Below are 22,712 nucleotides of genomic sequence, written 5' to 3' on the forward strand. Positions count from 1 at the left end.
ACCCAACGAGCACCTGACCTTGACACACAGAACTGTAGTTGATGCAGCAGTCCCCTTGGTCCTTGCAGTCATCCGAACAGGCACAGAGGCTTCTGGTCAACCTTTTCTCACCACACCTGAATTTGTTGCAAGTCCATATATGTTCTAGAAAAAACAACAGCAAAATGTGTTTCATGTCTAAAATTCAACATGTCCAGAGTGAACACAGAATTGCTGAACTCCTGAGTATGATCCATGAGCAACAATGAACCATTTCACAGCTCTTAATCACTCACAGAATCAGCCACTACCAGGGCCACTCTGACCTAATGGGGTAAAACATGTAGGAAACAATTACTATTATTTCATTAAAACTCCAGAATTTTGTCATTTTCAAATTTAGACACACCTTAACATTATACAATTCATATGTAGGCTTGGCTTCTTTCACCTGCTAAAATTTAATCTAGGTCTAACTCTCAGGCCAAGGTAAGAGGATTTCTTGAGGCCAGGGGTTTGAGATCAACCTCGGCAAGGTAGTGAGACCTCATCTCTACAAAAATTTTTAAAATTAGCTGGGCACAATGGTGGGAGCCTGTAGTTTCAGCTACTTGGGAGGCTGAGGCAGGAGGATCTCTTGAGCCCAGGAGTTCAAGGTTGCAATGAGCCATGATTGAGCAACTGCTCTCCAGCCTGGGTGACAGAAAAAGTCCTTGTCTTTAAAAAATAAAAACTAATGAAAAATAAATAAATCTGTCTCATTTAAGTATTATTCCATGTCATATACAGTGAAGTCCAAATCTAACTGAGAAAATTCTCAAATTCTGATAGTTGTATTTTTAAAAGTATAGATGATCAGATAAGATCTCTTACTGTCAGAAAACCAAAATGAAAATACTTCTATATTCAAGCAGGCTTTTAGAATTTAAGTGCAAATTAGACTACAAAGGCTTACAGCATACATTAAAAACAGGCAAAGTTTTGCTATCTACAAAATGTTTAACAAAGAAATTCTATAAATTTTTCTCTCAAGGAACTGTTGAAAGAAAATATAAAAGCTAATGTCAAAATATGTACATATGCTAAACTAAAAAAAAAAAAAAAAAATCGTATACCTGCAAGACACAGAACTTTTCTTGATCTTTTTCTAATGACCATAACTCCATTTTTTCCCTGCACATCCATACCTGGCTCTATACACGTCTCCTGGTAATCTAAACAGCAGTTTCCAAGCTCAACACAAGCAACATCACAGCGACAGTTCCCAAATGTTCTCTCAAAACAGCGACCTTTGCAACTTTTAACTGAAAATATTGAACAGTAAGTTAGTTTCTAATCATTATATAATTCAAAACAAACATCAACAAAATTCAAACCGCTTTAGAAAATACAGATAGAGTAACAAAGGGACCCAAAAATCTTTTCACAAATACATACAAAAAGCGATGCAAACAGAAAGTAACCTGATGTACCCAGTTTCTGATTTTTATCTCCTGATGTAGGAAAGAAAGATCACTTTATTATTTTTTACCTTACTGGGTCTGATAAGACTTAAATACCTATGGTGTGATAAAGTCAGAATAAAGGCTTGTTCTGAATGTTTTATGCTATGAAAAAGTTAGCTTAAGCAGGCATGGGGTTCCCTAAAATTTCAAAATGTGAGAAAGGAATTTTTTTAGAAGTGATTACGAATATTTTAGAAAGGGACAGATGACCTAGCCTGCCTCACTCTCAATCTTGGTGTAAAGCAGCAGCAGGTTTGCCAGAACATTTTCCTTGGCACTGCTCTTCCCTCCCTGACCTAAAACACCCATTTCATCTTTAGATTCAGCCTGGCTCCCTCTAAAAAGCTTTCCTAGTTCCCCAGCTAGGCCTGATTTCCATTTTTTAAAGCTCATATAAAACCTGGTCCTTCCCCTCAATCACTTAATTCCACATGTAACTAGCTTATTTGGTTACTATCCCAGTTAGACAGCAAAGACCACATCTGGCCTTTGCCCCGCATGTTGTAGCCCTAATACCCAGCCAGTTGCACATCACATAGCTAAATGAATAAATGGCAGATATTGGAGGAAAATACTGTTCATGACAAACAACAATTTTACTGTTGAAGTTCATTACTAGATACCTTAACAAACCAGGTTTCAGTGAAGTCCTAGAAAACTAGGACAGTGAGAAAAAGAAGAAAGAATGGAACACATGGAAAATAACGGACATCTAACAACAACAAAAAAGAAATAATCTTAGTTCTTGACTTTAATGGTGTTCTGACCCAAAGACACTGGCATGGAATTTAACTCTCACTTGATACTGGGAAATCAAGCAATTTTAAGAAGATGAAGTAACAATAATAATTTCAGAAATACAAACTTTCCTGACCTGGAGTGGGGGTCGAGGAAGGCTATTAGAATAATAGCTATTATTTGCAGCTCATTAATATGTACCTAATAATTTTTTAAAACGTAATGCATGCTTTGTTGGGCTTGGATTAAAATTGCTACTTTTCAATCCTTCATTTGTTTGTGTCAACTTGGAATTGAATCACTTCATGCTAAAAGACGACATATATAAACACTAAAGTCTGTAACTTTCTACTTTGGTTAAACTTAGATACGTGTGTTCTGAATAGTTTACTGATTGAATACATAAAATTACTACCTTTCAACAGTACATGATAGCTTAATAACCACTAATATTTTTTAATAATTAATATTACAATCCCAGAATAGCTAAACAGAAGAATCTGTTCAATTTTCAAAACTGAATACTCTAGGATGACCATCAATGATTTTATTGCGAGGGGTTGGGGGGGGACTACCTCAAAGACAAAATAATAGCCACTACTATTTACTGTGATCCAGTTGAATTATTTATTGTAATTTTGTCAATGCTGGATAGATTTCTGCAACTGATGGAAAGAAAGAACTATATATCTAGAATTTAAAAAAACATTACTATGGCTTTCAAATAACCAGTATCTGCAATTTTAAAAACCTTGAAAGCATGTACTAATAACTTTCTAGTTGCCCAGGGGTAATAACTGGTCACCTAGTAACCTACCGGGCTGCTTCAGCAACTAACTCGTTAGGGGAAAAGAAGGGTAAAGAACATCCTCCAAGTCCCTGAAGGAAGTCAGGGAGCAAGAGCTCCAGGGCCACATCATCCAAACACCCAGCCATGCCTGCTTATTCATTCTTAATTTTTTTTATTATTTCAAGATGTTTGTTTGTTGGTTGGTCATAGCCCCTCCTCCTTGTTTTGTGATAATGGTTCATAAGTTTTGTAGGTAGAATTTTATATGGCTAATACAAAAGCTTCAAGAAGAAAGCCCAAACCAGCATTGAATTTATAGTATCTATGGAGTACCCATAGGAATAGGAGATGATGTTTACCTCTAATCACATTCTTAATAAGACTGTGCGCGCGCGCACACACACACACACACACACACACACATACACACACACACACGATTAATTACCTTCTTTGGCACAGCTTGGTTTCAGCCCAAATATACAACCAAGTATTGTTGTTAACACACATACTGACAATACCTGTAGGGAGAAAAGAGAAAATTATATGGTTTATTTTTTTTAAATATTTTATTTATTTTATATTTTTAGAGATAGAATCTTACTCTGTTGCCCAGGCTAGGGTACAGTGGCACGATTATAGTTCACTGTAACCTTGAACCCCTAGCATCAAGTGATCTTCCTGATTCAGCCTCCCAAAGTGCTGGGATTATAGGCAAGAGCCACTGTGCCTGGCCTTATATAGTTTCAAAATCCTTCTATTTCTCTAAATGTTTTATTGCTTTAAATGCTTCTAAACTTGTTGGTGCTGTTCTTTTTTTCAATCTGGGTGTTAATCACGTAGATGTGTTCGCTTTTTGAAAATTCCAATTATACACTTGTGATTTGTATACATTCTTGAAAAGCATTTTATACTTCAATAAAAAGTTTTCTCAAATGTCAACCAACCATTCTAAACCATCCAATGTTAATGTAATTAGAAACTCTCCAAGTTAGTATAAATAAATTAGTCAGAAAAATTATAATTAAGGGAAAGAGAGAGAAAATCCTATTTAGAGTCTGAATTTCCTATTTATTAATCCATTAAAGGCAATATGTGAGACTATTATTATATGCCTCTTTTAACAGTTCTACACAAACCCAAACATAACATCCTCACACGTACTGTGGCATCTGTGGGAACAAGACCTGAAGAGGGTCAGCTGACAACCTCCCAGACCAAATGTTCAACACACTTGTTGTGTGATTTCAGGCAGGACGCTTAAGCTTTCCAGACACCAGTTTATTCAGCTATAAAATTTAAGGGCGCCTGTAATCCCAGCACTTTGGGAGGCCGAGGCGGGTGGATCACGAGGTCAAGAGATCGAGACCATCCTGGTCAACATAGTGAAACCCCGTCTCTACTAAAAATACAAAAAATCAGCTGGGCATGGTGGCTCATGCCTGTAATCCCAGCTACTCAGGAGGCTGAGGCAGGAGAATTGCCTGAACCCAGGAGGCGGAGGTTGCGGTGAGCCAAGATCGCGCCATTGCACTCCAGCCTGGGCAACAAGAGTGAAACTCCGTCTCAAAAAAAAAAAAAAAAAAAAAATTAAGGGTTGGATTACATGATCTGTAAACATCTTTCCAGTGCTAACACTTTGCCACTTTCTCATTCTCCCTCTTCTGGCCTTTGACATTTTAAAATAAGTGGACACACGCTACAACCCCGAAGAACCATGCCAGAACTTCTATGAGTTAGAAGACAAAGGAACGGAATAACCCACAAAACATTCCTCAATTTTTTTCAGTGCGACAAGTTTCCTTGAAAGCTCCCTGGAATGTCAGATTACAAGGCACTTCAATAAAATATTAATTGAGTACCAATGATGCGCAAAGACTGTTATACGCTGAAGGAAAAAATAAGAGCTAGCTCAAGGAGTTTCTATTTGGGTCAGAGAAGTTAAAAACAGCAGCATCAGTGGCCCATATTTGGTAGACCCCACAAACCAGCTGCAAAGTTCTACAGTTGTTTAAAGAAGGGGAAAGGTTGGGGTGGCTGGGGTCAGGGAGATCACAAAGCATTTCCTGGAGCAGGCCCTTAGCATAGCCCTGAATGGGGGAAAATGATGTTGCCAGGCAGAATTGGAGGAAGGGAAGAGAGGACAAAACACAGCAAGCTTCGAGGAGAAAGCACAGCATAAAGAAGGGTTCCAAGAAGGCAGGCATGTGGAAGGTGGCAGATGGATAATGAGCAGCCTATCCTAGCAGGAACCAAGAAAATGCAAAGGGGAATGGACGAAGGGTGGAAGTATGGAAAGCTGTTGTAGCATTTCTGGAAAGGTAAGTTGAAGAGATCATAGAGACGGGAGGAATGGGTGAATAGGACCAAGTGGATGATGCGTGGAGGCTTTTATGAATTCATTCCATCAAATGAAGAATATCAAGCACGGACAACATACTGGAAACATGCCATCTGCTCTCAAGGTGCCTACTGTCAAGTGACTGCAGAGACTTAAGAGGAAGTGAATGGTAAGAAAAATGAGGCAGCCGTTCTAACTTACTTCAAAATAAAATGGATAAAGGAAAGCAAGCATTTTTGCAAAGAGAGCAAAAGGTTAGCCTTTTTTTAAGGATACAAAAACATGTGTTTTTGTTCATTAAACAAGAAACAAGGAGGTATCAGAGGAAGAGCTTGAACAAGTAAGTTAACATGGGCAAATAAGCAGAACAAGGTATCAGAAGAGAACAGTATGGATTTTCCTAAACCTCTGATGGTGGTATAAACTGACATTGAGGGAGGAGACCCTTAATCGCCCTTAAGCATCTAAGACCATCCCCCGCTTGACTTCCACACTGCATTTCAATGGAAGTAAAGGCTGGCAGACTGGGCCACCCTAATCACCCTCCTATAGGTGGCAGGCATGGTGTGGAGGAATCTTTCCAGAAGGCATTGTTTACTTACACAGGCTCAAACCCCCACCAAAGTCACTATACCCCAAGCCTACTCCTAAGCCCAAGACCCTTTCACATGTAAATTCTAGAGCTGTAAGGCCAAGACCCTTTCACATGCAATTTCTAAAACTGTAAACCCAAGACCCTTTCACATGTAATATCTAGAGTTATAAGCCTATATAAGAGGTTTCCTTTGTTGAACAAGCTTGACTGTTAAGCAACTATGCCACCTTGCTCCTGGCCAAATAAATCACCCCTTCCTTCCCAGTTAGGTGTTTGAGAGGTCTGTTTCTCGAGGCTTCTCCTGTTGCAACACAACTCTATGAAAAGACAATGTCTAAAAAGGTCCATCAAACACACCAGGAGAGTTGGCTTATGCCTGTAATCCCAGCACTCTGGGAGGCTGAAAGAGGTGGATCACTTGAGGCCAGAAGTTCGAGACCAGCCTGGTCAACATGGTAAAACCCCATCTCCACTAAAAATACAAAAAATTAGCCCAGCATGGTGGTGCCCGCCTATAAACCCAGCTGCTTGGGAGGCTCACACAGGAGAATCACTTGAACCAGGGAGACAGAGGTTGCAGTGAGCAGAGATCAGGCCACTATACTCCAGCCCGGGCAACAGAGCGAGATGCTCAAAAAACAAAACAAAACAAAACAAAACAAAACAAACAAAAAACTGTTTTACTGTCAATTATAAATGTACAAGAAAATAAAACACAGTAAAACATCTATATTTTATTATAATTTAAAACTTAAAACATGAAGAATTGAAATTGTATTTATCTGTAAAACTTATTTAGAATACTCCAAACGGTATTTACCTTCTTCTCATTATCACATAACTCACAATACAGAGTGAGAATATTTTCTCTGCCTTGGAGAATTGTCATATTCCGTATTCCTTTCTAAGTTTAGATCAGTTTCCAATGTTTTAATGTAACCTTTGCACTTTCAACATTATGAAATGTCTCCAAGAGGAAGTTTTGTGCCAGTGTCACTTCCTCTGGGATATCTTCACTCTTTTTCTCACAACTACTCTCCTCATGTCAAAAAATTCAGCTTCACTAGATTTCCGCTGGCTTCATATATGGAGTCTATTGCATCATGGCAGTATTAGCATTCCTATGGTTAGCTGTTTCTTCCACAAATCCATTTACATTTGACGTCAATTTCACTTTCAGCATTCTTATTTTTTCTTTTCTTTACTACACTTTCATTATCAGTCCATTTACTTTTTCAGTGATCCACTTTTAGAAAATGTCATTAAGTTCACCTCCGAGACAAAGCAACAACACAACCACATGCTTTGCTGTCTGTGCATGAAATGACTAAATGGTACCTAAGGGCTATTCACTGATAAGACTTTGAAAGAAATGATGCAACTGGTAACTGACCAAAATTTGCACTTGCTGTTTGCACAGTAATTTGTGGACTGATGAGCTAGCAGCAAAGTTTGTACTTTACGCAATTACTCACAGTTAATATACCTTGGTAAATGAAATTTGAACTATGTTGTTGGGAACTGGTTTTATTTAATAAAACTATGGTAACTAAAATTGTACATGTCAGAGAATTATGCAAAGATAGTACTGCCTGTACTCTTACAAGGGGGCAAAATAGTTGTCCAAGGGTGTTCATTTCAAAACTGTATTCATACAAAAAACAAACCAACCAACCTAGAAATGACCTAAGCTCATTTTAAGGAAACTGGCTGAACAAGTCATGTTTTACCCATACAATAAAATACTCTCAGGGGGTTAGCCTCAGAGATAGGCATGTCAGAAGGCTGAGAGGAAGATACACACACACACACACACACACACACACAGACACACAAACCACATACACACAAAAACCAAACTAAGGTATAACAATAAGAAGCTAGAAACAACTGATAATCAACCTCTTTGATCGTCTTGTCCAAGTAAAAAACATCTGGATGAGAGTGTGGAAGGAATAGAGAGGGCTTAGGGCATCCCATGTGAAAGATGGCAATAAACCAGTGGGGACAATGAAGACTGTCAACGAGGGAAGAATAAAGAAACTCTCAAGCTCTGGGAACCCACCTTAATCTGAAATCATGGAATGTAACAAAGCTGAATGGCCCAAAATTCTAGGAGTGGAAGTGGGAAAATGGAAAGAAAAAAAAAAGATGACATGCCCTGGGAAAGGAAAAGATGGAGCAAACAGAAAACAAAAGGGGATAAGAGAATTAAGGCATGAGTGGAACGGCTCAAAGGGGCAGCACCAATTGAATACAGGTATTTGAATAGGAGAACTAGGTGAACAGGAAAACTACTATGGAAAAACTAGGTGGTAAGGACCCATTTAAATAGCAACCATTGGTTTAAAATACACATGGTTTATATACAGCTCTTTATCCTCCTGTTAAGTAGCCAAAGACACATGTTGACTATTAAAAATCACCTCTTTATTGTTAAAAAGAAGTTCTTAGATTTACCTTTCATAACATGAGGCATAGCACAGAACTGAAATAAAAGTATGACAATAGAAACAATCATTTCTCATTTATAGTCACATCCATAAAAGACAAAATTTAGAATATCTACTACTCTGTTACAAAATACCTAACCAGAATGATTTTTAGTAGGAAATTTCCCTTCAACAATTTTCAGAGTTGGGAAATCTAATTCAGTTTGAATTTTCTTCCCAAAGCACTTTAATTAATCAATGTCATAATCTACCATCCATTTTAATCTCCATAACAATCTAGGTATTTTTCAAATTTTAATATCTTCCAAGCAACCATAGAAAACATCTTATCTTAGAAAACAAGAAACCGGGAGACAGAAAATAAAAGCAAAGTTTTTGAAATATTTGGAGTTTCCTGCTTGTTTAGTTAACTAAATCATTAGCTCTTAGACATTTAGTGAGTCAAAAGAAAGTAAAAAAAATTCTTTTTCCTCACCAATTCCCTCAAATACAATGGCATTAGTATCATGTATATTATTCTTTCTGTAGTAGGCGTTCATTGAAATATGAGTGTCTATTGTGTGCAGTCCCTGAGCTAAAGACCAGAGATAAAAAGAAAATAACTCCTACCCTTACAGAGGAACAAAGGAAGTTGGGTGGTGGAAATATTAAAATGAACGATTGCAATGGACGTTGGTAGAAACATGTAAAAAATGTTAACATACTAACAACACAGTGGAGAGCAAGCAGAAAAGAAGAGAAGGGTTTCAAATGGCTTTACAAAGAGAGATTTGGAAAAGAAGGGACCTCCCCTCTAACAATAAACAAAGGTTTGAGTATCCGCAAGATACAATGTATTTACATTCTATGGCGAAACACAGAAACAAAAAAAATTAATTTGTGCTGAAATCCTAATGTCAGAGTTTATAAATCTAATAAAGTCAACAACTCTGAAATGATGCCATAGGTTGATGATAAAGATATGACATAGTTAGAAGCAACCTAAGAATGACACAGTGGTGAACGTATACTCCATGGTGCTTCATGCAAAGCCACAGAGGTAGGGAAGACAACACCAGCCTGGGAAAAAGAAAATAACAACAATCATGGCCGTCACTTCTCTAGTAATTCCTAAGTGCCTGGTACTTTTCTAAGAGTTTTATATTAAATCATTTAATCCACACTATAACGTCACAAGATAGATTATGATTAACACAGTTTAAGGAAGCTGAGCTACAGGGGTTAGCAACTTGCCAAGGACTAGGGGCTTGATAAGCATCTGTGGCAATATTTGAACATAGGCAGGCAGAGTGTAAAGGAGGCATGTAGGAAGGGGACAGGAAAGGGGAGAGAATAAGAGAGTCCTGAGGTAGCCTGGGGGCAGTAGGTGGAGTGTGTTCAGGCATTGAAACATGAAAGTGACAGGACTGGATTTACAAATCCCAGAAGGATCCCTTGGGATCATTGTGGAAGGCTATGTTATGAGTCCAATGAGAAATGAGGCCTTGGACTTGCCAGCCCCTCTTCACCCAGGAGATGCCACCACCGTGTTTTTCCAGATCTTTCTTCACCCCTAGTTATTGCAGCTCTTACCATGCCCTGTAAGATTTGTCTGTCTCTGACTAGACTGTGAGTTCCCGAGAGGCATGGATTTATTTACTCACTGCTGTGTTTTCCATGTCTAGTATGGTGCCTCGCACAAAGCAAACATTACCAAATAATCGTTAAGCTGAACATCAGCAAGCTGTGATTTATTAAACATAATTGGGGAGAAACCATAAATCCCCTAATTTTCCTCATCTGAGCTGACAAGTCAGTTTGTTAAGTGTCATTGTGTCTGCTTTACATAAAGGATACGTACAATAAATATGCACACAAAAAATTTTTTAGGAAATGGGAGATTGCTGGATGTGGTATTCCAAAGTGACGATGGAACAAAAATGCCAGTTGAAATGAATTAGCTGACTACATTGCCTATCAGTCCTCTGACCTTTGACCAAAGTTGCGTGCTTTCTGAAATAAAACTGTGAGAATTCAGACCAGCGTGATGCTGGGAGTCTTCATGGGATTACATTTGCTGGTGGATGGGAATTTGATCCTATTGAATAAATCCAGTGCCAAGAAACTTCTACAAGAGAGTCAAAGGGAGACTCAAAGACAACACATTTCTGAAGAACTTTCAAGCATTACAAAAGCTCAAAGCAGAAGTTAGAATCTCTTCTTTAAAAAAAAGGTTTTTAAGTTCACTCAAGCAGTTGTTCATGCATGCTTGGTCTCATGCACTCAGTATCATTTTAGTTATGCTAGACTTATCTGAAGAAGATCCTCCAAAACTTCAATGACATTTGATGTGAAGCCATTGATATAACTAGGCACATGAAAATCAAGAAAAGAGACGTCTGGCACTGAGAAGCACGTCACGCAGAGACAAATCTCACAATCTCTCAGTGAAACACTAAAACTGAAGGAATTGGCATCTGCCTGGTAAAAACAGCTTCAGGTTCAAAATGACTGGTTCAAATACCACCTATCAACTCATTTATTCAGCATTGGACAAATATTTCTTGAGATCCTACTACATCTCAAGCACTGACCCAGTGTTGGAGGCACACCTGTGCACAAAATAACTGCAGTGCTCTCACGGGGCTTGCATTCTTCTGACTTCTAGACAACCAGCAGCTGTGAAAGTAGGGCATGTTTCAAATCCTCACTAAGCCTCATTTTTAAATCTATGAAGTGGTGATAATACCCACCTCAGAAAGTTGGCAGGAGCCTTGGGCGGAATGTAAAAAACACGCCTAGACTGGCGACGGGGGCACAGGGTTACTGAATAAATCATAGTTCCTACTAGAAATATCCAATCACTGAAAGGACTGAACCCACTACAGATTCTTCCAAAGGGACAGTGCAACTTTACCGATGTTTGCCAACTGCAGGGCAGCCTATTTCCTATTTTTTTAAATGCCATAAAGGAGTGCATTAACGTTTTTCTCTCATCTTTTGTTTTAGTTCTACAGTGATCTGAAGTTCGACAGTAGCTGAAGACCATGCAGTGGCAAAGAAATCTGTCCAAAAGACAGAGTACAGTGAGAAGAAACACAGCGCATGATTTTGCAGGAAATGATGATACTAGACATTTTAGTTATATGTATACAATGGCCTTCCAGCCCATGCTACTGAAAAGGGGATCCATGTAAACATGAATTTGTATTAATATCCTAGAGATTTCTACTGATACATATCTATTTGTACATTTAACATATTGCAGCCTTAGACTGATCCAAGCATTTTGGGTACAAGTAGCTATAGAAAAATCCTAAAACAAAAGCCAAATCTACAGTATTTGGCTCAAAAATTATGCTTCTGGGAGTTTATACTAAGGTTAAGAAAGTATGTACAGCCAAGACCCATTGGTATGCTAAATCCAGATCCATCTCACATGCAAGGATACACAAAGACTCAAAACAAAGGGATGGAGAAAGAGTTACCAACCAAATGGAGAGCAAAAATAAATAAATAAATAAATAGAAAGCAGGAGTTGCAATTTTTGCTGATAAAATAGACTTTAAAGCAACAAAGATCAAAAGAAGCAAAGAAGGATATTACATAATGATAAAAGGATCAATGTAACAAGAAGGGCTAAAGATCCTAAATATATACATACCCAATACAGGAATACCCAGATATATAAGACTTATAAAGAGACTTAGACTCCCACACAATAATAGTGGGAGACTTCAACATCAACATTAGACAGATCAATGAGACAGAAAGTTAACAACGATATCCAGGACTTGAACTCAGATCCGGAACAAGTAGACTTAATTAACATTTATAGAACTCTCCAATTTAAATACACAAAATATTCACTCTTATCAGTACCACATCACACCTATTTACAGGTTTAAATGAAATATTGGTCGGCTGCTTGTTAGTTATTTTCTTCCCTCATTTTTTTTTCATGTCTCTATTATTAAACACAATTATAGGCATACCCATTTTTAGACTGCATTCTAGCCCGGGCAATAAAGCAACACCCCTGTTCTCTCTCCCTCTTCCTCTTCCTCTTTCTTTCTCTCCTTCATTCTTTTTTTTTTTCTTTCTTTCTTTCTTTCTTCTTCTTTAAAAAAAAAAAAAAAAGAGTGGGAGAAGCTAGCGGTGGCTCATGCCTGTAATCCCAGCACTTGGGGAGACTAAGGCAGATTAAAAAAAGAAGAAGAAGAAAAAGAAAAGTAGGGGAAAAAAATACGAATTAAAAAAAAATTATAGACAATCCAGATGAGGATCATCTAGCATTATACAAGATAGAGACATGCATTCTAGGTATAGCCTTTAATATTGGGCTTCCTTACTAGGCAAATAGCTGGCTTTGCATTTATTATACTAGCAGCTCTTAGAAAGTAACTGAGAATAAAATATTTATATAGATATATATAAATACACATACACACATACTTGGCAATAGGAAGTGTTGGCAAAGATGCGGGAAAAAAGAAAAAAAGAAAGTATGTACAAATATTTAGATGTAAATATATACATCACAGTACTATTTATGAGAAAAACAGACACACACATAATGTCCAAGAGTAGGAAAATACCTAAAGAAAATATAGACCATTTATATAAGAGACTGTTATACAGCTATTAACAGTGATGATTTAGAAGAAAATTTAATGAGATGGGAAAATGACCCATTATTGAGTACAAATAACAGATTATAAAACAGAATGGGTAATATGGTTCCAATTTTTGGTTATATATGAATCTACAGTTGATGGATTGGCTTACAAGTTATTTTGTCATCTTCTTGGTGTTTATATTTATTTTCCAAAGTTTCTACAGTGGACCCATGTCCTGTTGGAATCAGTACACAGGACAACCACAGGGCTAGTGTGGGTATGAGTGACCCAGAGTAAACTCTTCCTCATTCTGGCATTTTAGGGGTTCTCAGCATAACAGTAAGCTCCTTCTCTGCCTATTTACCTTAAGCAAACTCCAATAAACAAATTCTGCTGGAATATTCAAAGCTCCATGAATCTACCTAATCTCTCATTCTTAAATATAAATGAACCACCATGATTCACCAGTCATTTGAGGTAAGCCTACAACAAAAGTCTAAGATCAACACAGAAGGGTAAAGGGGACAAGGGAAGAGAAAAAAGCATTAGAAATAAAAAGATATCTTATTAAGTATAGTCAATGGGATTCAAAAAGACACATATAAGACTTCACATTAAAAAGTCCTAATATAAAGGATCCAAAATAATAAATCATAGAAGGCTCACATCAATTCATATCATTGTAAAATTCCAGGACACCAACAGTAAAAAGATTGTCAAGTGAAAGGCTATGCTAACTTCATAAACTAGGCTGTGAAGATGGTAAGATTGGAGTTCGTTTCTCCTCAGAGGTTTAGAAGAAGTCAGTGGTGAAACTATCTGGGCCTAGAAAACTCTGTGTAAAAGTTTATTGATTTTTGGTTCAATCTCTTCACGGGTTACAGAATTAGATTTTCTAATTGTTCCAGAGTCATTATGATAAGTTATATTTTTCTTATTTCATTTCACCTACATTTTCAAACACATTGTTATAAAGTTGTTTATAATAGCCCCTTGCTACATTTTCAATGTCTGTTGCTTCTCTGTGTTCTTTTTCATTCCTGATATTATTCGTACTGGTACCCTTTTTTTGTCTGTTTGTCTTTTGCTTAGGCTAAACAGGAGTAATCTTACCTTCTCTTTTGCATGCTTATTGCTATTTTATTAATTTCTGATCTTATTCTTATTTTTCTTTCTTTTTATATCTAGGTTTAATGTTCTGAGTTTGGGGTTTTTTTTCTTACAGTTAGCATGGATGCTTAAATTACAGCTTTTCAGACTTTTCTTTTAATATTACTATAATTGTAACTTTTAAACCCCTTAAGACATCATTGTTTTATATGTTCATTTAGATGTACCAAATATTTACCACTTTCTTTATGCATTTTTTTCTTCTGAGTTTTCCTCTGGAATCACCAGCCTGAAGTACATCTTCTAGATTTTTTCTGATAGCAGACTCTCTCAGTATTTGTTAGTCTATAGATGTCTTTGGTTTGTTCTCATTCTTGAAAGATATTTCTACTGGATATACAAATGCCAGTTTGGCAATTATTTTCTTTTGGCACAGTGATGATATCATTACACTATCACGCTTTAATCACTGTCTCTGACAATCCAGCCATCAAACTACCATACTTTTGAAGTGAATCTGTCTTATTTTCTCCAATATCTTTAAACTTTTTTATTTTCAACTTTGTGTTCTACAAAGTTATTCTGTTGTCAGCATATATTTATTTTATCTATTCTGCTTAAGATTCAATAAGCTACATGAATCTAAAGATTGGTGTCTTTCACGAGTTCTTGAATCGTTATCTCTTCAAATAGCGTTCAAAATAAGAAATAAGGAAAGATAAATAATAGTAACAGAAAAGAGTGTATTATTTTACAAAAGATCTAGAAAGCTAAAAAATAAAATTTCTAGAAATACAAAATAAAATGAATACGATTAACTCAATGATTTAAGAGCGAAAGAGACATGGTAGAAGACACTAAAGATTAAATATTAATACCTGCCTATGTAATGTCTGGCAACATCTAATATGATAATTGCATTAGAGCAGAGTGCCCTATATCCTCATAATTATGTTTGTCTTGGAAATTATGAGAATAGTAATAATTATTATCTCATTAACAGGTCTCAAGATTCATAGAAATCATTATAGGAATCATTATAGGAATATCTATCAACTTACAGCTGGCATAAGTTGAAAATGACAATGATAGAAGGAAGGGGAAGTAGTAAAGAAGTAATGGAAGAGTTATTTATAAACTTTTGTTTGTTTGTTTGTTTGTTTGTGTTTTTTTATTGATATGGAGTCTTGCCCCGTCGCCCAGGCTAGAGTACAGTGGCTCAATCTCAGGTCACTGCAACCTCCACCTACTGGGTTCAGACGATTCTCCTGCCTTAGCCTCCTGAGTAGCTGGGACTATAGGCATGTGCCACCATGCCTGGCTAGTTTTTGCATTTTTAGTAGAGATGGGGTTTCACCATGTTGGCCAATCTGGTTTCAAACTCCTGACCTCAGGCAATCCGCCTGCCTCAGCCTCCCGAAGTGCTGGGATTACAGGCATGAGCCACCGTGTCCAGCCTCTATAAACTTTTAAACAATTTATTAAACTACATACACATATAATGACAACAGAAACCCCAAATAAGCTTGAAAACTCACTCTTGTTCTTGGTGGACAAGGCCATTTATTACCAAACCACTGCTTGTAAAGATTGACGAGCTGCAGCAATCGGTAGGCTAACAGCAACGTTAACAGAGGGGAACACTACTGGTTTCCTTTGGCTCTGCACAGATCCATACATAAGGTCATACTTGTCACTACCTGCTCAAGCCCAGCTGCTAAGGCATTTCTAGGACCTCTTTGTATGAGCTCTAACCAAGCTAAGATCACAAACACTTTCCCTAAAAGGGACTCCTGTTTCTATGGATAAAAAGAATCTCTGCCCTGGGGATGCCAGTACCACACTTTCCACAAACATAAAAGGAAGAATATTGGCTTTAAAATGAGTGATGAAAAATGGGAGTCCACAAAAACATGCTTCAAAGACATATCATAGCAAATTTGTTTGACTTTCCAATAATCTACCATCTACCTATTTTTTTTACAATAACAATTAATGAAATTGCTGGACGTATGCCATCATTTCAAATAGTACTTGCTTCTAATTTGTGCCAAAAATAGTGACATGAATCTCGTGCATTTAAAAAAACACCAAGCTCTCCTATTATTTGGTGAAAATCAGTAGCAGGCTGAGTTTAATCGATTTTATCTAAGTGAATTCTAATTGTGAATAAAAAGAACAATATTTACCTTCAAAAAACACACATGAACACTCGGCCAGGCGCTGTGGCTCAATCCTGTAATCCCAGAACTTTGGGAGGCCAAGGTGGGTGGATCACCTGAGGTCATGAGCTCGAGACCAGACTGACCAACATAGTGAAACCCCATCTCTACTAAAAATACAAAAACTTAGCCAAGCATGGTGGCAGGCACCTGTAATCTCAGCTACTTGGGAGGCTGAGGCAGGAGAATCACTTGAACCCAAGAAGCAGAGGTTGCAGTGAGCAGAGATTGCACTATTGCATTCCTGCCTGGGCAACAAGAGCAAAACTCTGTCTCAAAAACAAAACAAAACAAAAAACCACAAACTCTTTTTGGGGATCTTCTTGTGCTTTCTGTCACATCTTTCTTTTAAAAGAACAGAAGACAAGAGAAATAAAGTCAGAGAAGGTAGAGAAGTTTTATAATTACAGCACAAAATAGAAATCCTTAAGTGGTTCCTATATGTCACTTAGGGGCTCTGGGCCTTTAACCTTTCTTCTTTCTTTTTTTTTTTTTTTTTAATGGAGTCTTGCTCTTTCACCAGGCTGGAGTGTAGAGGCACGATCTTGACTCACTGCAACCTCCGCCTCTTGGGTTCAAGCGATTCTCCCGCCTCAGCCTCCTGAGTAGCTGGGATTACAGTTGCCCATGTCCACGTCTGGCTAATTTTTTGTTTTTTTAGTAGAGACGGGTTTCACCATGTTAGCTAGGATGGTCTTGAACTCCTAACCTTGTGATCTGCCCACCTGAGCCTCCCAAAGTGCTGTGATTACAGGTGTGAGCCACCGTGCCCAGCCTAACCTTTCTTTAAGTGAAAAAGAAAGATAATCACAAATATATCTTTTTTAACTTTCAAGTATGACATGACATACATGAAAGAGAACAACAGTCCCCTAAATCTAATAAATGATAGGAGTCACTGGTAATAGAAAATGCAGTTCAAAGCAATTATTTTAAATGATGAGTATACATGGACACACGAGGGGGGAGTAACACATACTGGGCCTGTCGGGGGCAGGGGGAGGGACAGCATCAGGAAGAACAGCTAATGGATGCTGGGTTTATACCTGGATGATGCGATGATCTATATGGCAAATCAACATGGCACATGTTTACCTATGAAACAAACCTGCACATTCTGCACATGTACCCCTGAATTTAAGATAGAAGTTGAAGAAAAAAATAATAAAAATAAACAATTATTTTAGATAAACACAGTACAGATTTGGTTAAATAAATAAAACTATTAGAGTCTTCTCTAAACTAAAATTAGCAATCCAGAAAAAAGGTATCTTAGTATTTTAGTACCTCTGATATTTAAGCAAATAATCATTATATATTTATCTTTTTAATTAATTATCCTGATAAATAAGCTTTTGAAGAACAGACTCAAAGAAAACTCCTATCAGTAACTCACAGGAGCTGGCAATGACAATTGACAAAATAATTTTTTTAGAAAGAAAGGTTAAAATCAAATATCAAATTAAAAGACTGGCTTAAGAAAGCAGGAATGATTCACATTTTACCAGTTAAACTGTTAGTAAATTACATATGTACTATAAAATTCCAGCCATTTTCAATTAAAAATAAAGTTTGGTGATATTGTGACCATAACCGCAAAGGGACCAGTAACTCTCATGCTTTTATATCTGAATTAAGACATGTATTACTTTTGGAGCTTTGTGATCTTGAGAAAGTTACATTACTTATGCCCCTTTGCCAATAAAAATAAAGAGTCAGACTAAATATTTTCTATGGTCCCTAATACATATAAAATGTTTACAAATTTACTTCTCCCTGGAAATTAATTCTACCTTTATTTGGATAACGCTCACCCTACATCCTGTACCCTCATCTCTTAAAGATTATTAACTCCGGCCGGGTGCTCTGGCTCACACCTGTAATCCCAGCACTTTGGGAGGCAGAGGCAGGCAAATCATTTGAGGTCAGGGGTTCAGGACAAGCCTGGCCAACATGGTGAAACCCTGTCTCTACCAAAAATGCAAAAAAAAAAAAAAATTATCCAGGCATGGTGGTAGGCACCTGTAATCCCAGCTACTGGGAGGCTGAGGCAGGAGAACTGCTTGAACCCAGGAGGCGAAGGTTGCAGTGAGTCGAGATCACACTACTGCACTCCAGCTTGGGTGACTGAGCGAGACTCTGTCTCAAAAAAAAAAAAAAAAGAAAAATTATTAACTCAAATACGTACATGCATAAGATTCTTGGTTGAACACAGGCCACTGGAATGAGAAGCTTGTCATGAGAAGCTCCTGAAACACCAGCCCTGGAGCCTCACTTCCCCAGGCAAAGCAGAAAAGAGGTCAGAAACTCACCTGCAGCAGGCCCTTTACATTTGAAATATTTCCTGGGTTTCTGCAAGCCCTACAGACAGCTGATATTTCAAGGGCAGTGATTCTCCTCTCCTATCATGCTCATTCATTTTTGTTTCAATAAGTACGAAACATTTTCAAAGAAAAAGGATAACCAGCACCTATAAGCTCTGCCTCAGTGAACAAATCACTTCTTTACAAAGATCTCATCACGTGCTTTCACAGATCATTTCTTTCTGAAGTTAAAGGTCAAAGAATAAAACCTCCATCTCATAGTATAAAGCAATGGTTTCATTAAGCTTTAATGTCCACCTTTACTCCATGACTCACAGGCTGCCACTGAATCTTGAGACACAAGCATTTTGTCAATAAGGAGAGTGACAGAAAACACCTCAACTACCCGGTCGAATCACTCTTAAAAAGGCTAAAGCGTCCCTCCTTGGAAACAGCCTCCAGCCACTGGTACTTCTACTTAGATTTGCAAATAGTTAACCCACAGAAGTGATCACAGAATTATTAAATAGCAACACTTCTGTTTTGGTCTGATGGTTTCACTGTCTCCTGTCTTCAGTAGGATTGTCACTGTAGCAATATGCTTTTTTTGTGGCCTTTCTTTATCTATTCTACTGATTTACTTTGGCATCATAAGAAAAGTAATCTATTGAGAAAAAAGATCTTGAGGAAAGTGCTTAATAAACTAGATTTCTATCTCTTACCTGATAACAAAATGAAATGGCAGATGGAGCAAATGTTTAAAGGTACAAAATAAAATCACCAGAAGAAAAGGTGAGCAAATATTTTTATAATTTTGCTTTACAAGTATGACACAAAATCCAATAATTATAATGAAAAAGTTGATACGTTTGAGTTCATAAAAATTGAGAATTCCTGTAAAGCCAAAAAGAAAAAAAAAAACCACTACATTGGGATAGAGGAACCAGGATAAGACATTTTTGGTTTATTACAATAGATAATGGGCTATAAAAATCAAGTAGAAAAAAATAAACAATCCAATTTTTTAAAATACCAAAAGTAATAAACCAACTATTTAAAGAAAATAGCTAATAAAAATATAAAACATGCACCTTCATTAAAAAAATCAAAGAACTACAAATCAATGAGTCCCTTTCCTACCCAACAAAATGAACATTTAAAAGATTGATAATCACAAGTGTTGACAAACACATAAGGCGAAATAGACTCTTTCACCCTGTCTTCACAGAAGTATAAGTTCCTTTCTAAAAGTTCCTTACCTTATCTTCCTTACAGAGATATTTATTGTAACAGTGTTTGGAACTACAAAAACTTACAAATAGCCTAAATTTGTGTTTATAAATAATGGAGCAAATACAATAAAATTTGGTAAATCCAAACAACATAAAGTACTATCCAGTTATTTTAAAGTTACGTAGACCTATCACAGGAATACTTACTCTTAAAGCCTTCAGCCTCCAGGTAAGCAGTCACTCTTACACAGAGACCACCATACTATGAGGAATCCCAACTATTCCGTGCATAGAGACCACATGGGGAGGCCCTAAGACTTCATGAAGAGAGAGAAAGATGCCTAGCTAGCACCTAAATACCCCAACCCTTGCTGTTCCAATTCTAAGTCACCATCTAACTGCAGCTGCAAGAGAGACCCTGAATCGCACAGGTCCAATCAAGTCTTTCATGGACTCCTGACACATCAAAAACTGTAAGAGATTTTTGAGCCTACAGAGCTGATGACCAGGTGCTGACCAACTTTATCAAGTTGTCACACAAACCAAGATGGCTCCCTGCCCACACGAGGAAGCATGCTTGCCTTTCGCCTTCTTCCAGATTTTATGCCTAAATCATTCCCCAGGTAAAGTGTGCATCTGGCCAGCTTCATTCTGAGGTAATATCCTGGTTGTTCATCACTTCACTGGAGAAAGGGAGATGTCTGAAAACTAATCCACACACATAGTGCTGTGGAGATATGGGTGGTATGATGCCCATCTCTGGTAAGTGCACAGAGTTCAGGCACAAAGGTTTATGTAAGTCCACTCCTAATTTGCAGGGCGGATAATCTGACTTTCGATTATACACACTAGTTTTATGGTTATAAAGAATATTAAGAAATCTGTAAGAAAAAAAAAAAAAAAGGTCAAGAGAACCTTTCTGTAGTACCAGAAAGTAAGGAAGTGCTAAACACATACAAACAGACATGTCAAAGCGTCATAGCAATTAAGTGCCAAGTGGCCATGGCTGGAACAAAATGAGCAAAAACATAAAAAAAACAGAGTACTGGGTTATAATTCAAAGTATGAAATACACACTAATGAGTCCATACTGAAAAAGACTGAATAAATAAATATAAGGGGGAGAACAAATTTCCAATTCAGAAGAATTCCAAATAATTTATGCAGATATTCCATCATCAAGGAGGTGGAATATAACTCTCTATCCTTTAAGGTGACCTTCCTTCTAAAAGTTCAGAATGGAAAGGGACAAAAAGAGTTTCTTTACAGCAAAGAAACCTGAAAAAGACTACCTCAGCCAGGTAGCCAAGCTTAACATAATCAATGAGAAGACATATTAATAGTAGACACTCTTGAAATGATGTGTTAAGAATGGCACTTTACCATCTGTCATGTGCCTCCCAAAAATACATCAGTCAAGTATAATCATGAGAAAAACATCAGACAAATCCTTGTTGAAGGACATTCCACAAAATACATGACTCATACTCTTCAAAACTGTCAAGGTCATCAAAAACAAGGAAAGTCTGAGACGCTTTGCCAAGAAAAGCCTAAGGAGCCATGACAACTCAGTGTAATGTGGTATTCCTGGATGGGGTACTGGAACAAAAAAACAAAAAAGACATTAGGGAAATAACTAGTAATTCTGAATAAGGTATGAACTTTAGTTAATAATCATGTATCACTGTTGATTCATTAGTTGTAACAAATGTACCTTACTAATGTAAGATGTTAATGACAGAAGAATTGGGTATAGGGTAGATGGAACTCTGCATGAGCCTCACAGCTTTTCCACCAATCTAAAACTATTCTCAAACAGTGTATTTATTGAAAGGGAAAAAAAGAGAGAGAGAAGAGAAGCAGGCATGAATCCATATTATTCTACCAAAAATTTTCCATTTCATTTTTAAAATGTTGATCTCCTCCCTCTCTCTCTCTTTCTCTCTCTCTCTCACTCGCTCACAGTGATCCTTCCATCTCAGCCTTTCCAATAGCTGGGACTATTGGCACATGCAAACATGCCCAGCTAATTTTTGGTATTTTGGGTAGGGTCAGGCTTTCTCCATGTTGCCAAGGCTGGTCTTGAACTCCTGAGCTCAAGCAAGGCTACCTCAGCCTTCCAGAATGCTGGGATTATAGGAGTGAGCCACCCAGCCTGACCCTATGTTCTTGTGATTATTTTAAATGCATTTACACACTCAAGGCAATATATGTATATAACTGAGAAATGATTCTATATACAATTTTTGTTTCATCTTTTTGCATGTAATACTATTTTATAAACACTGTTTTATTTTATCAATAAATCTTTTAACATATACAGGTCGATCTACAGGCTGGGACATGGAAATATATAAATCATAAACAGAATTAAGGGAAAAAGGCAAACTGAACTTTCACTTCATACATTTCATTAATGATTTTTCAAAATCCATAATGTACAGACATTGTTTTCACATCATTCCCCTCCCTGTGATGGACACTGTGGTGGGCTTCATTCAGAGATGAAGGCACTGCTCCTCCAGCTGCTGGGAGTGGTCCTCTATAGGGATTATCTCAGCTAAAGACAGGCAGTTAGCCCAAAGTCTCTTCTTCCTGGGGCAGCTTGCTCCCTCCTGAACCACTCTAAACGGTCTCAAACTAGTTTAAGAAGGTCCATAGAGTGGGCATGGCCTCTAATGAGGATCACATCCAGTGAGCCTTGCAGCTCACCTTCACCCTCTGCACAGCCCTGCTTCCTTGCCTTGCCTTCTACAGCTGCACAGCCACCAATGAGCATCACACCCAGTGAGCACTGAAGCTCACATTCATTCTCTGTACAACCCTAATTCCTGGTCTTGCTTTCC

General features: G+C 37.5%; 1 protein-coding gene across 1 annotated transcript in view; it reads right to left on the reverse strand.

Annotated features, from left to right (window-relative positions):
• Nucleotides 1-22,712, reverse strand: part of ENPP1 (ectonucleotide pyrophosphatase/phosphodiesterase 1) — an 84,640-nt gene that overhangs the window by 37,145 nt on the left and 24,783 nt on the right. Inside the window, exons 2-4 of the mRNA XM_032274761.1 lie at nt 3,461-3,533; nt 1,167-1,283; nt 19-144 (exon numbers count right to left, since the gene is read on the reverse strand). Coding sequence (XP_032130652.1) covers nt 19-144; nt 1,167-1,283; nt 3,461-3,533 — 316 coding nt within the window. The remainder of the gene's footprint in view (nt 1-18; nt 145-1,166; nt 1,284-3,460; nt 3,534-22,712) is intronic.

The sequence above is a fragment of the Sapajus apella genome, unplaced genomic scaffold, assembly GCF_009761245.1.
Source record: "Sapajus apella isolate SASKATOON/1434 unplaced genomic scaffold, GSC_monkey_1.0 scaffold6, whole genome shotgun sequence".
Classification (NCBI taxonomy): domain Eukaryota; kingdom Metazoa; phylum Chordata; class Mammalia; order Primates; family Cebidae; genus Sapajus; species Sapajus apella.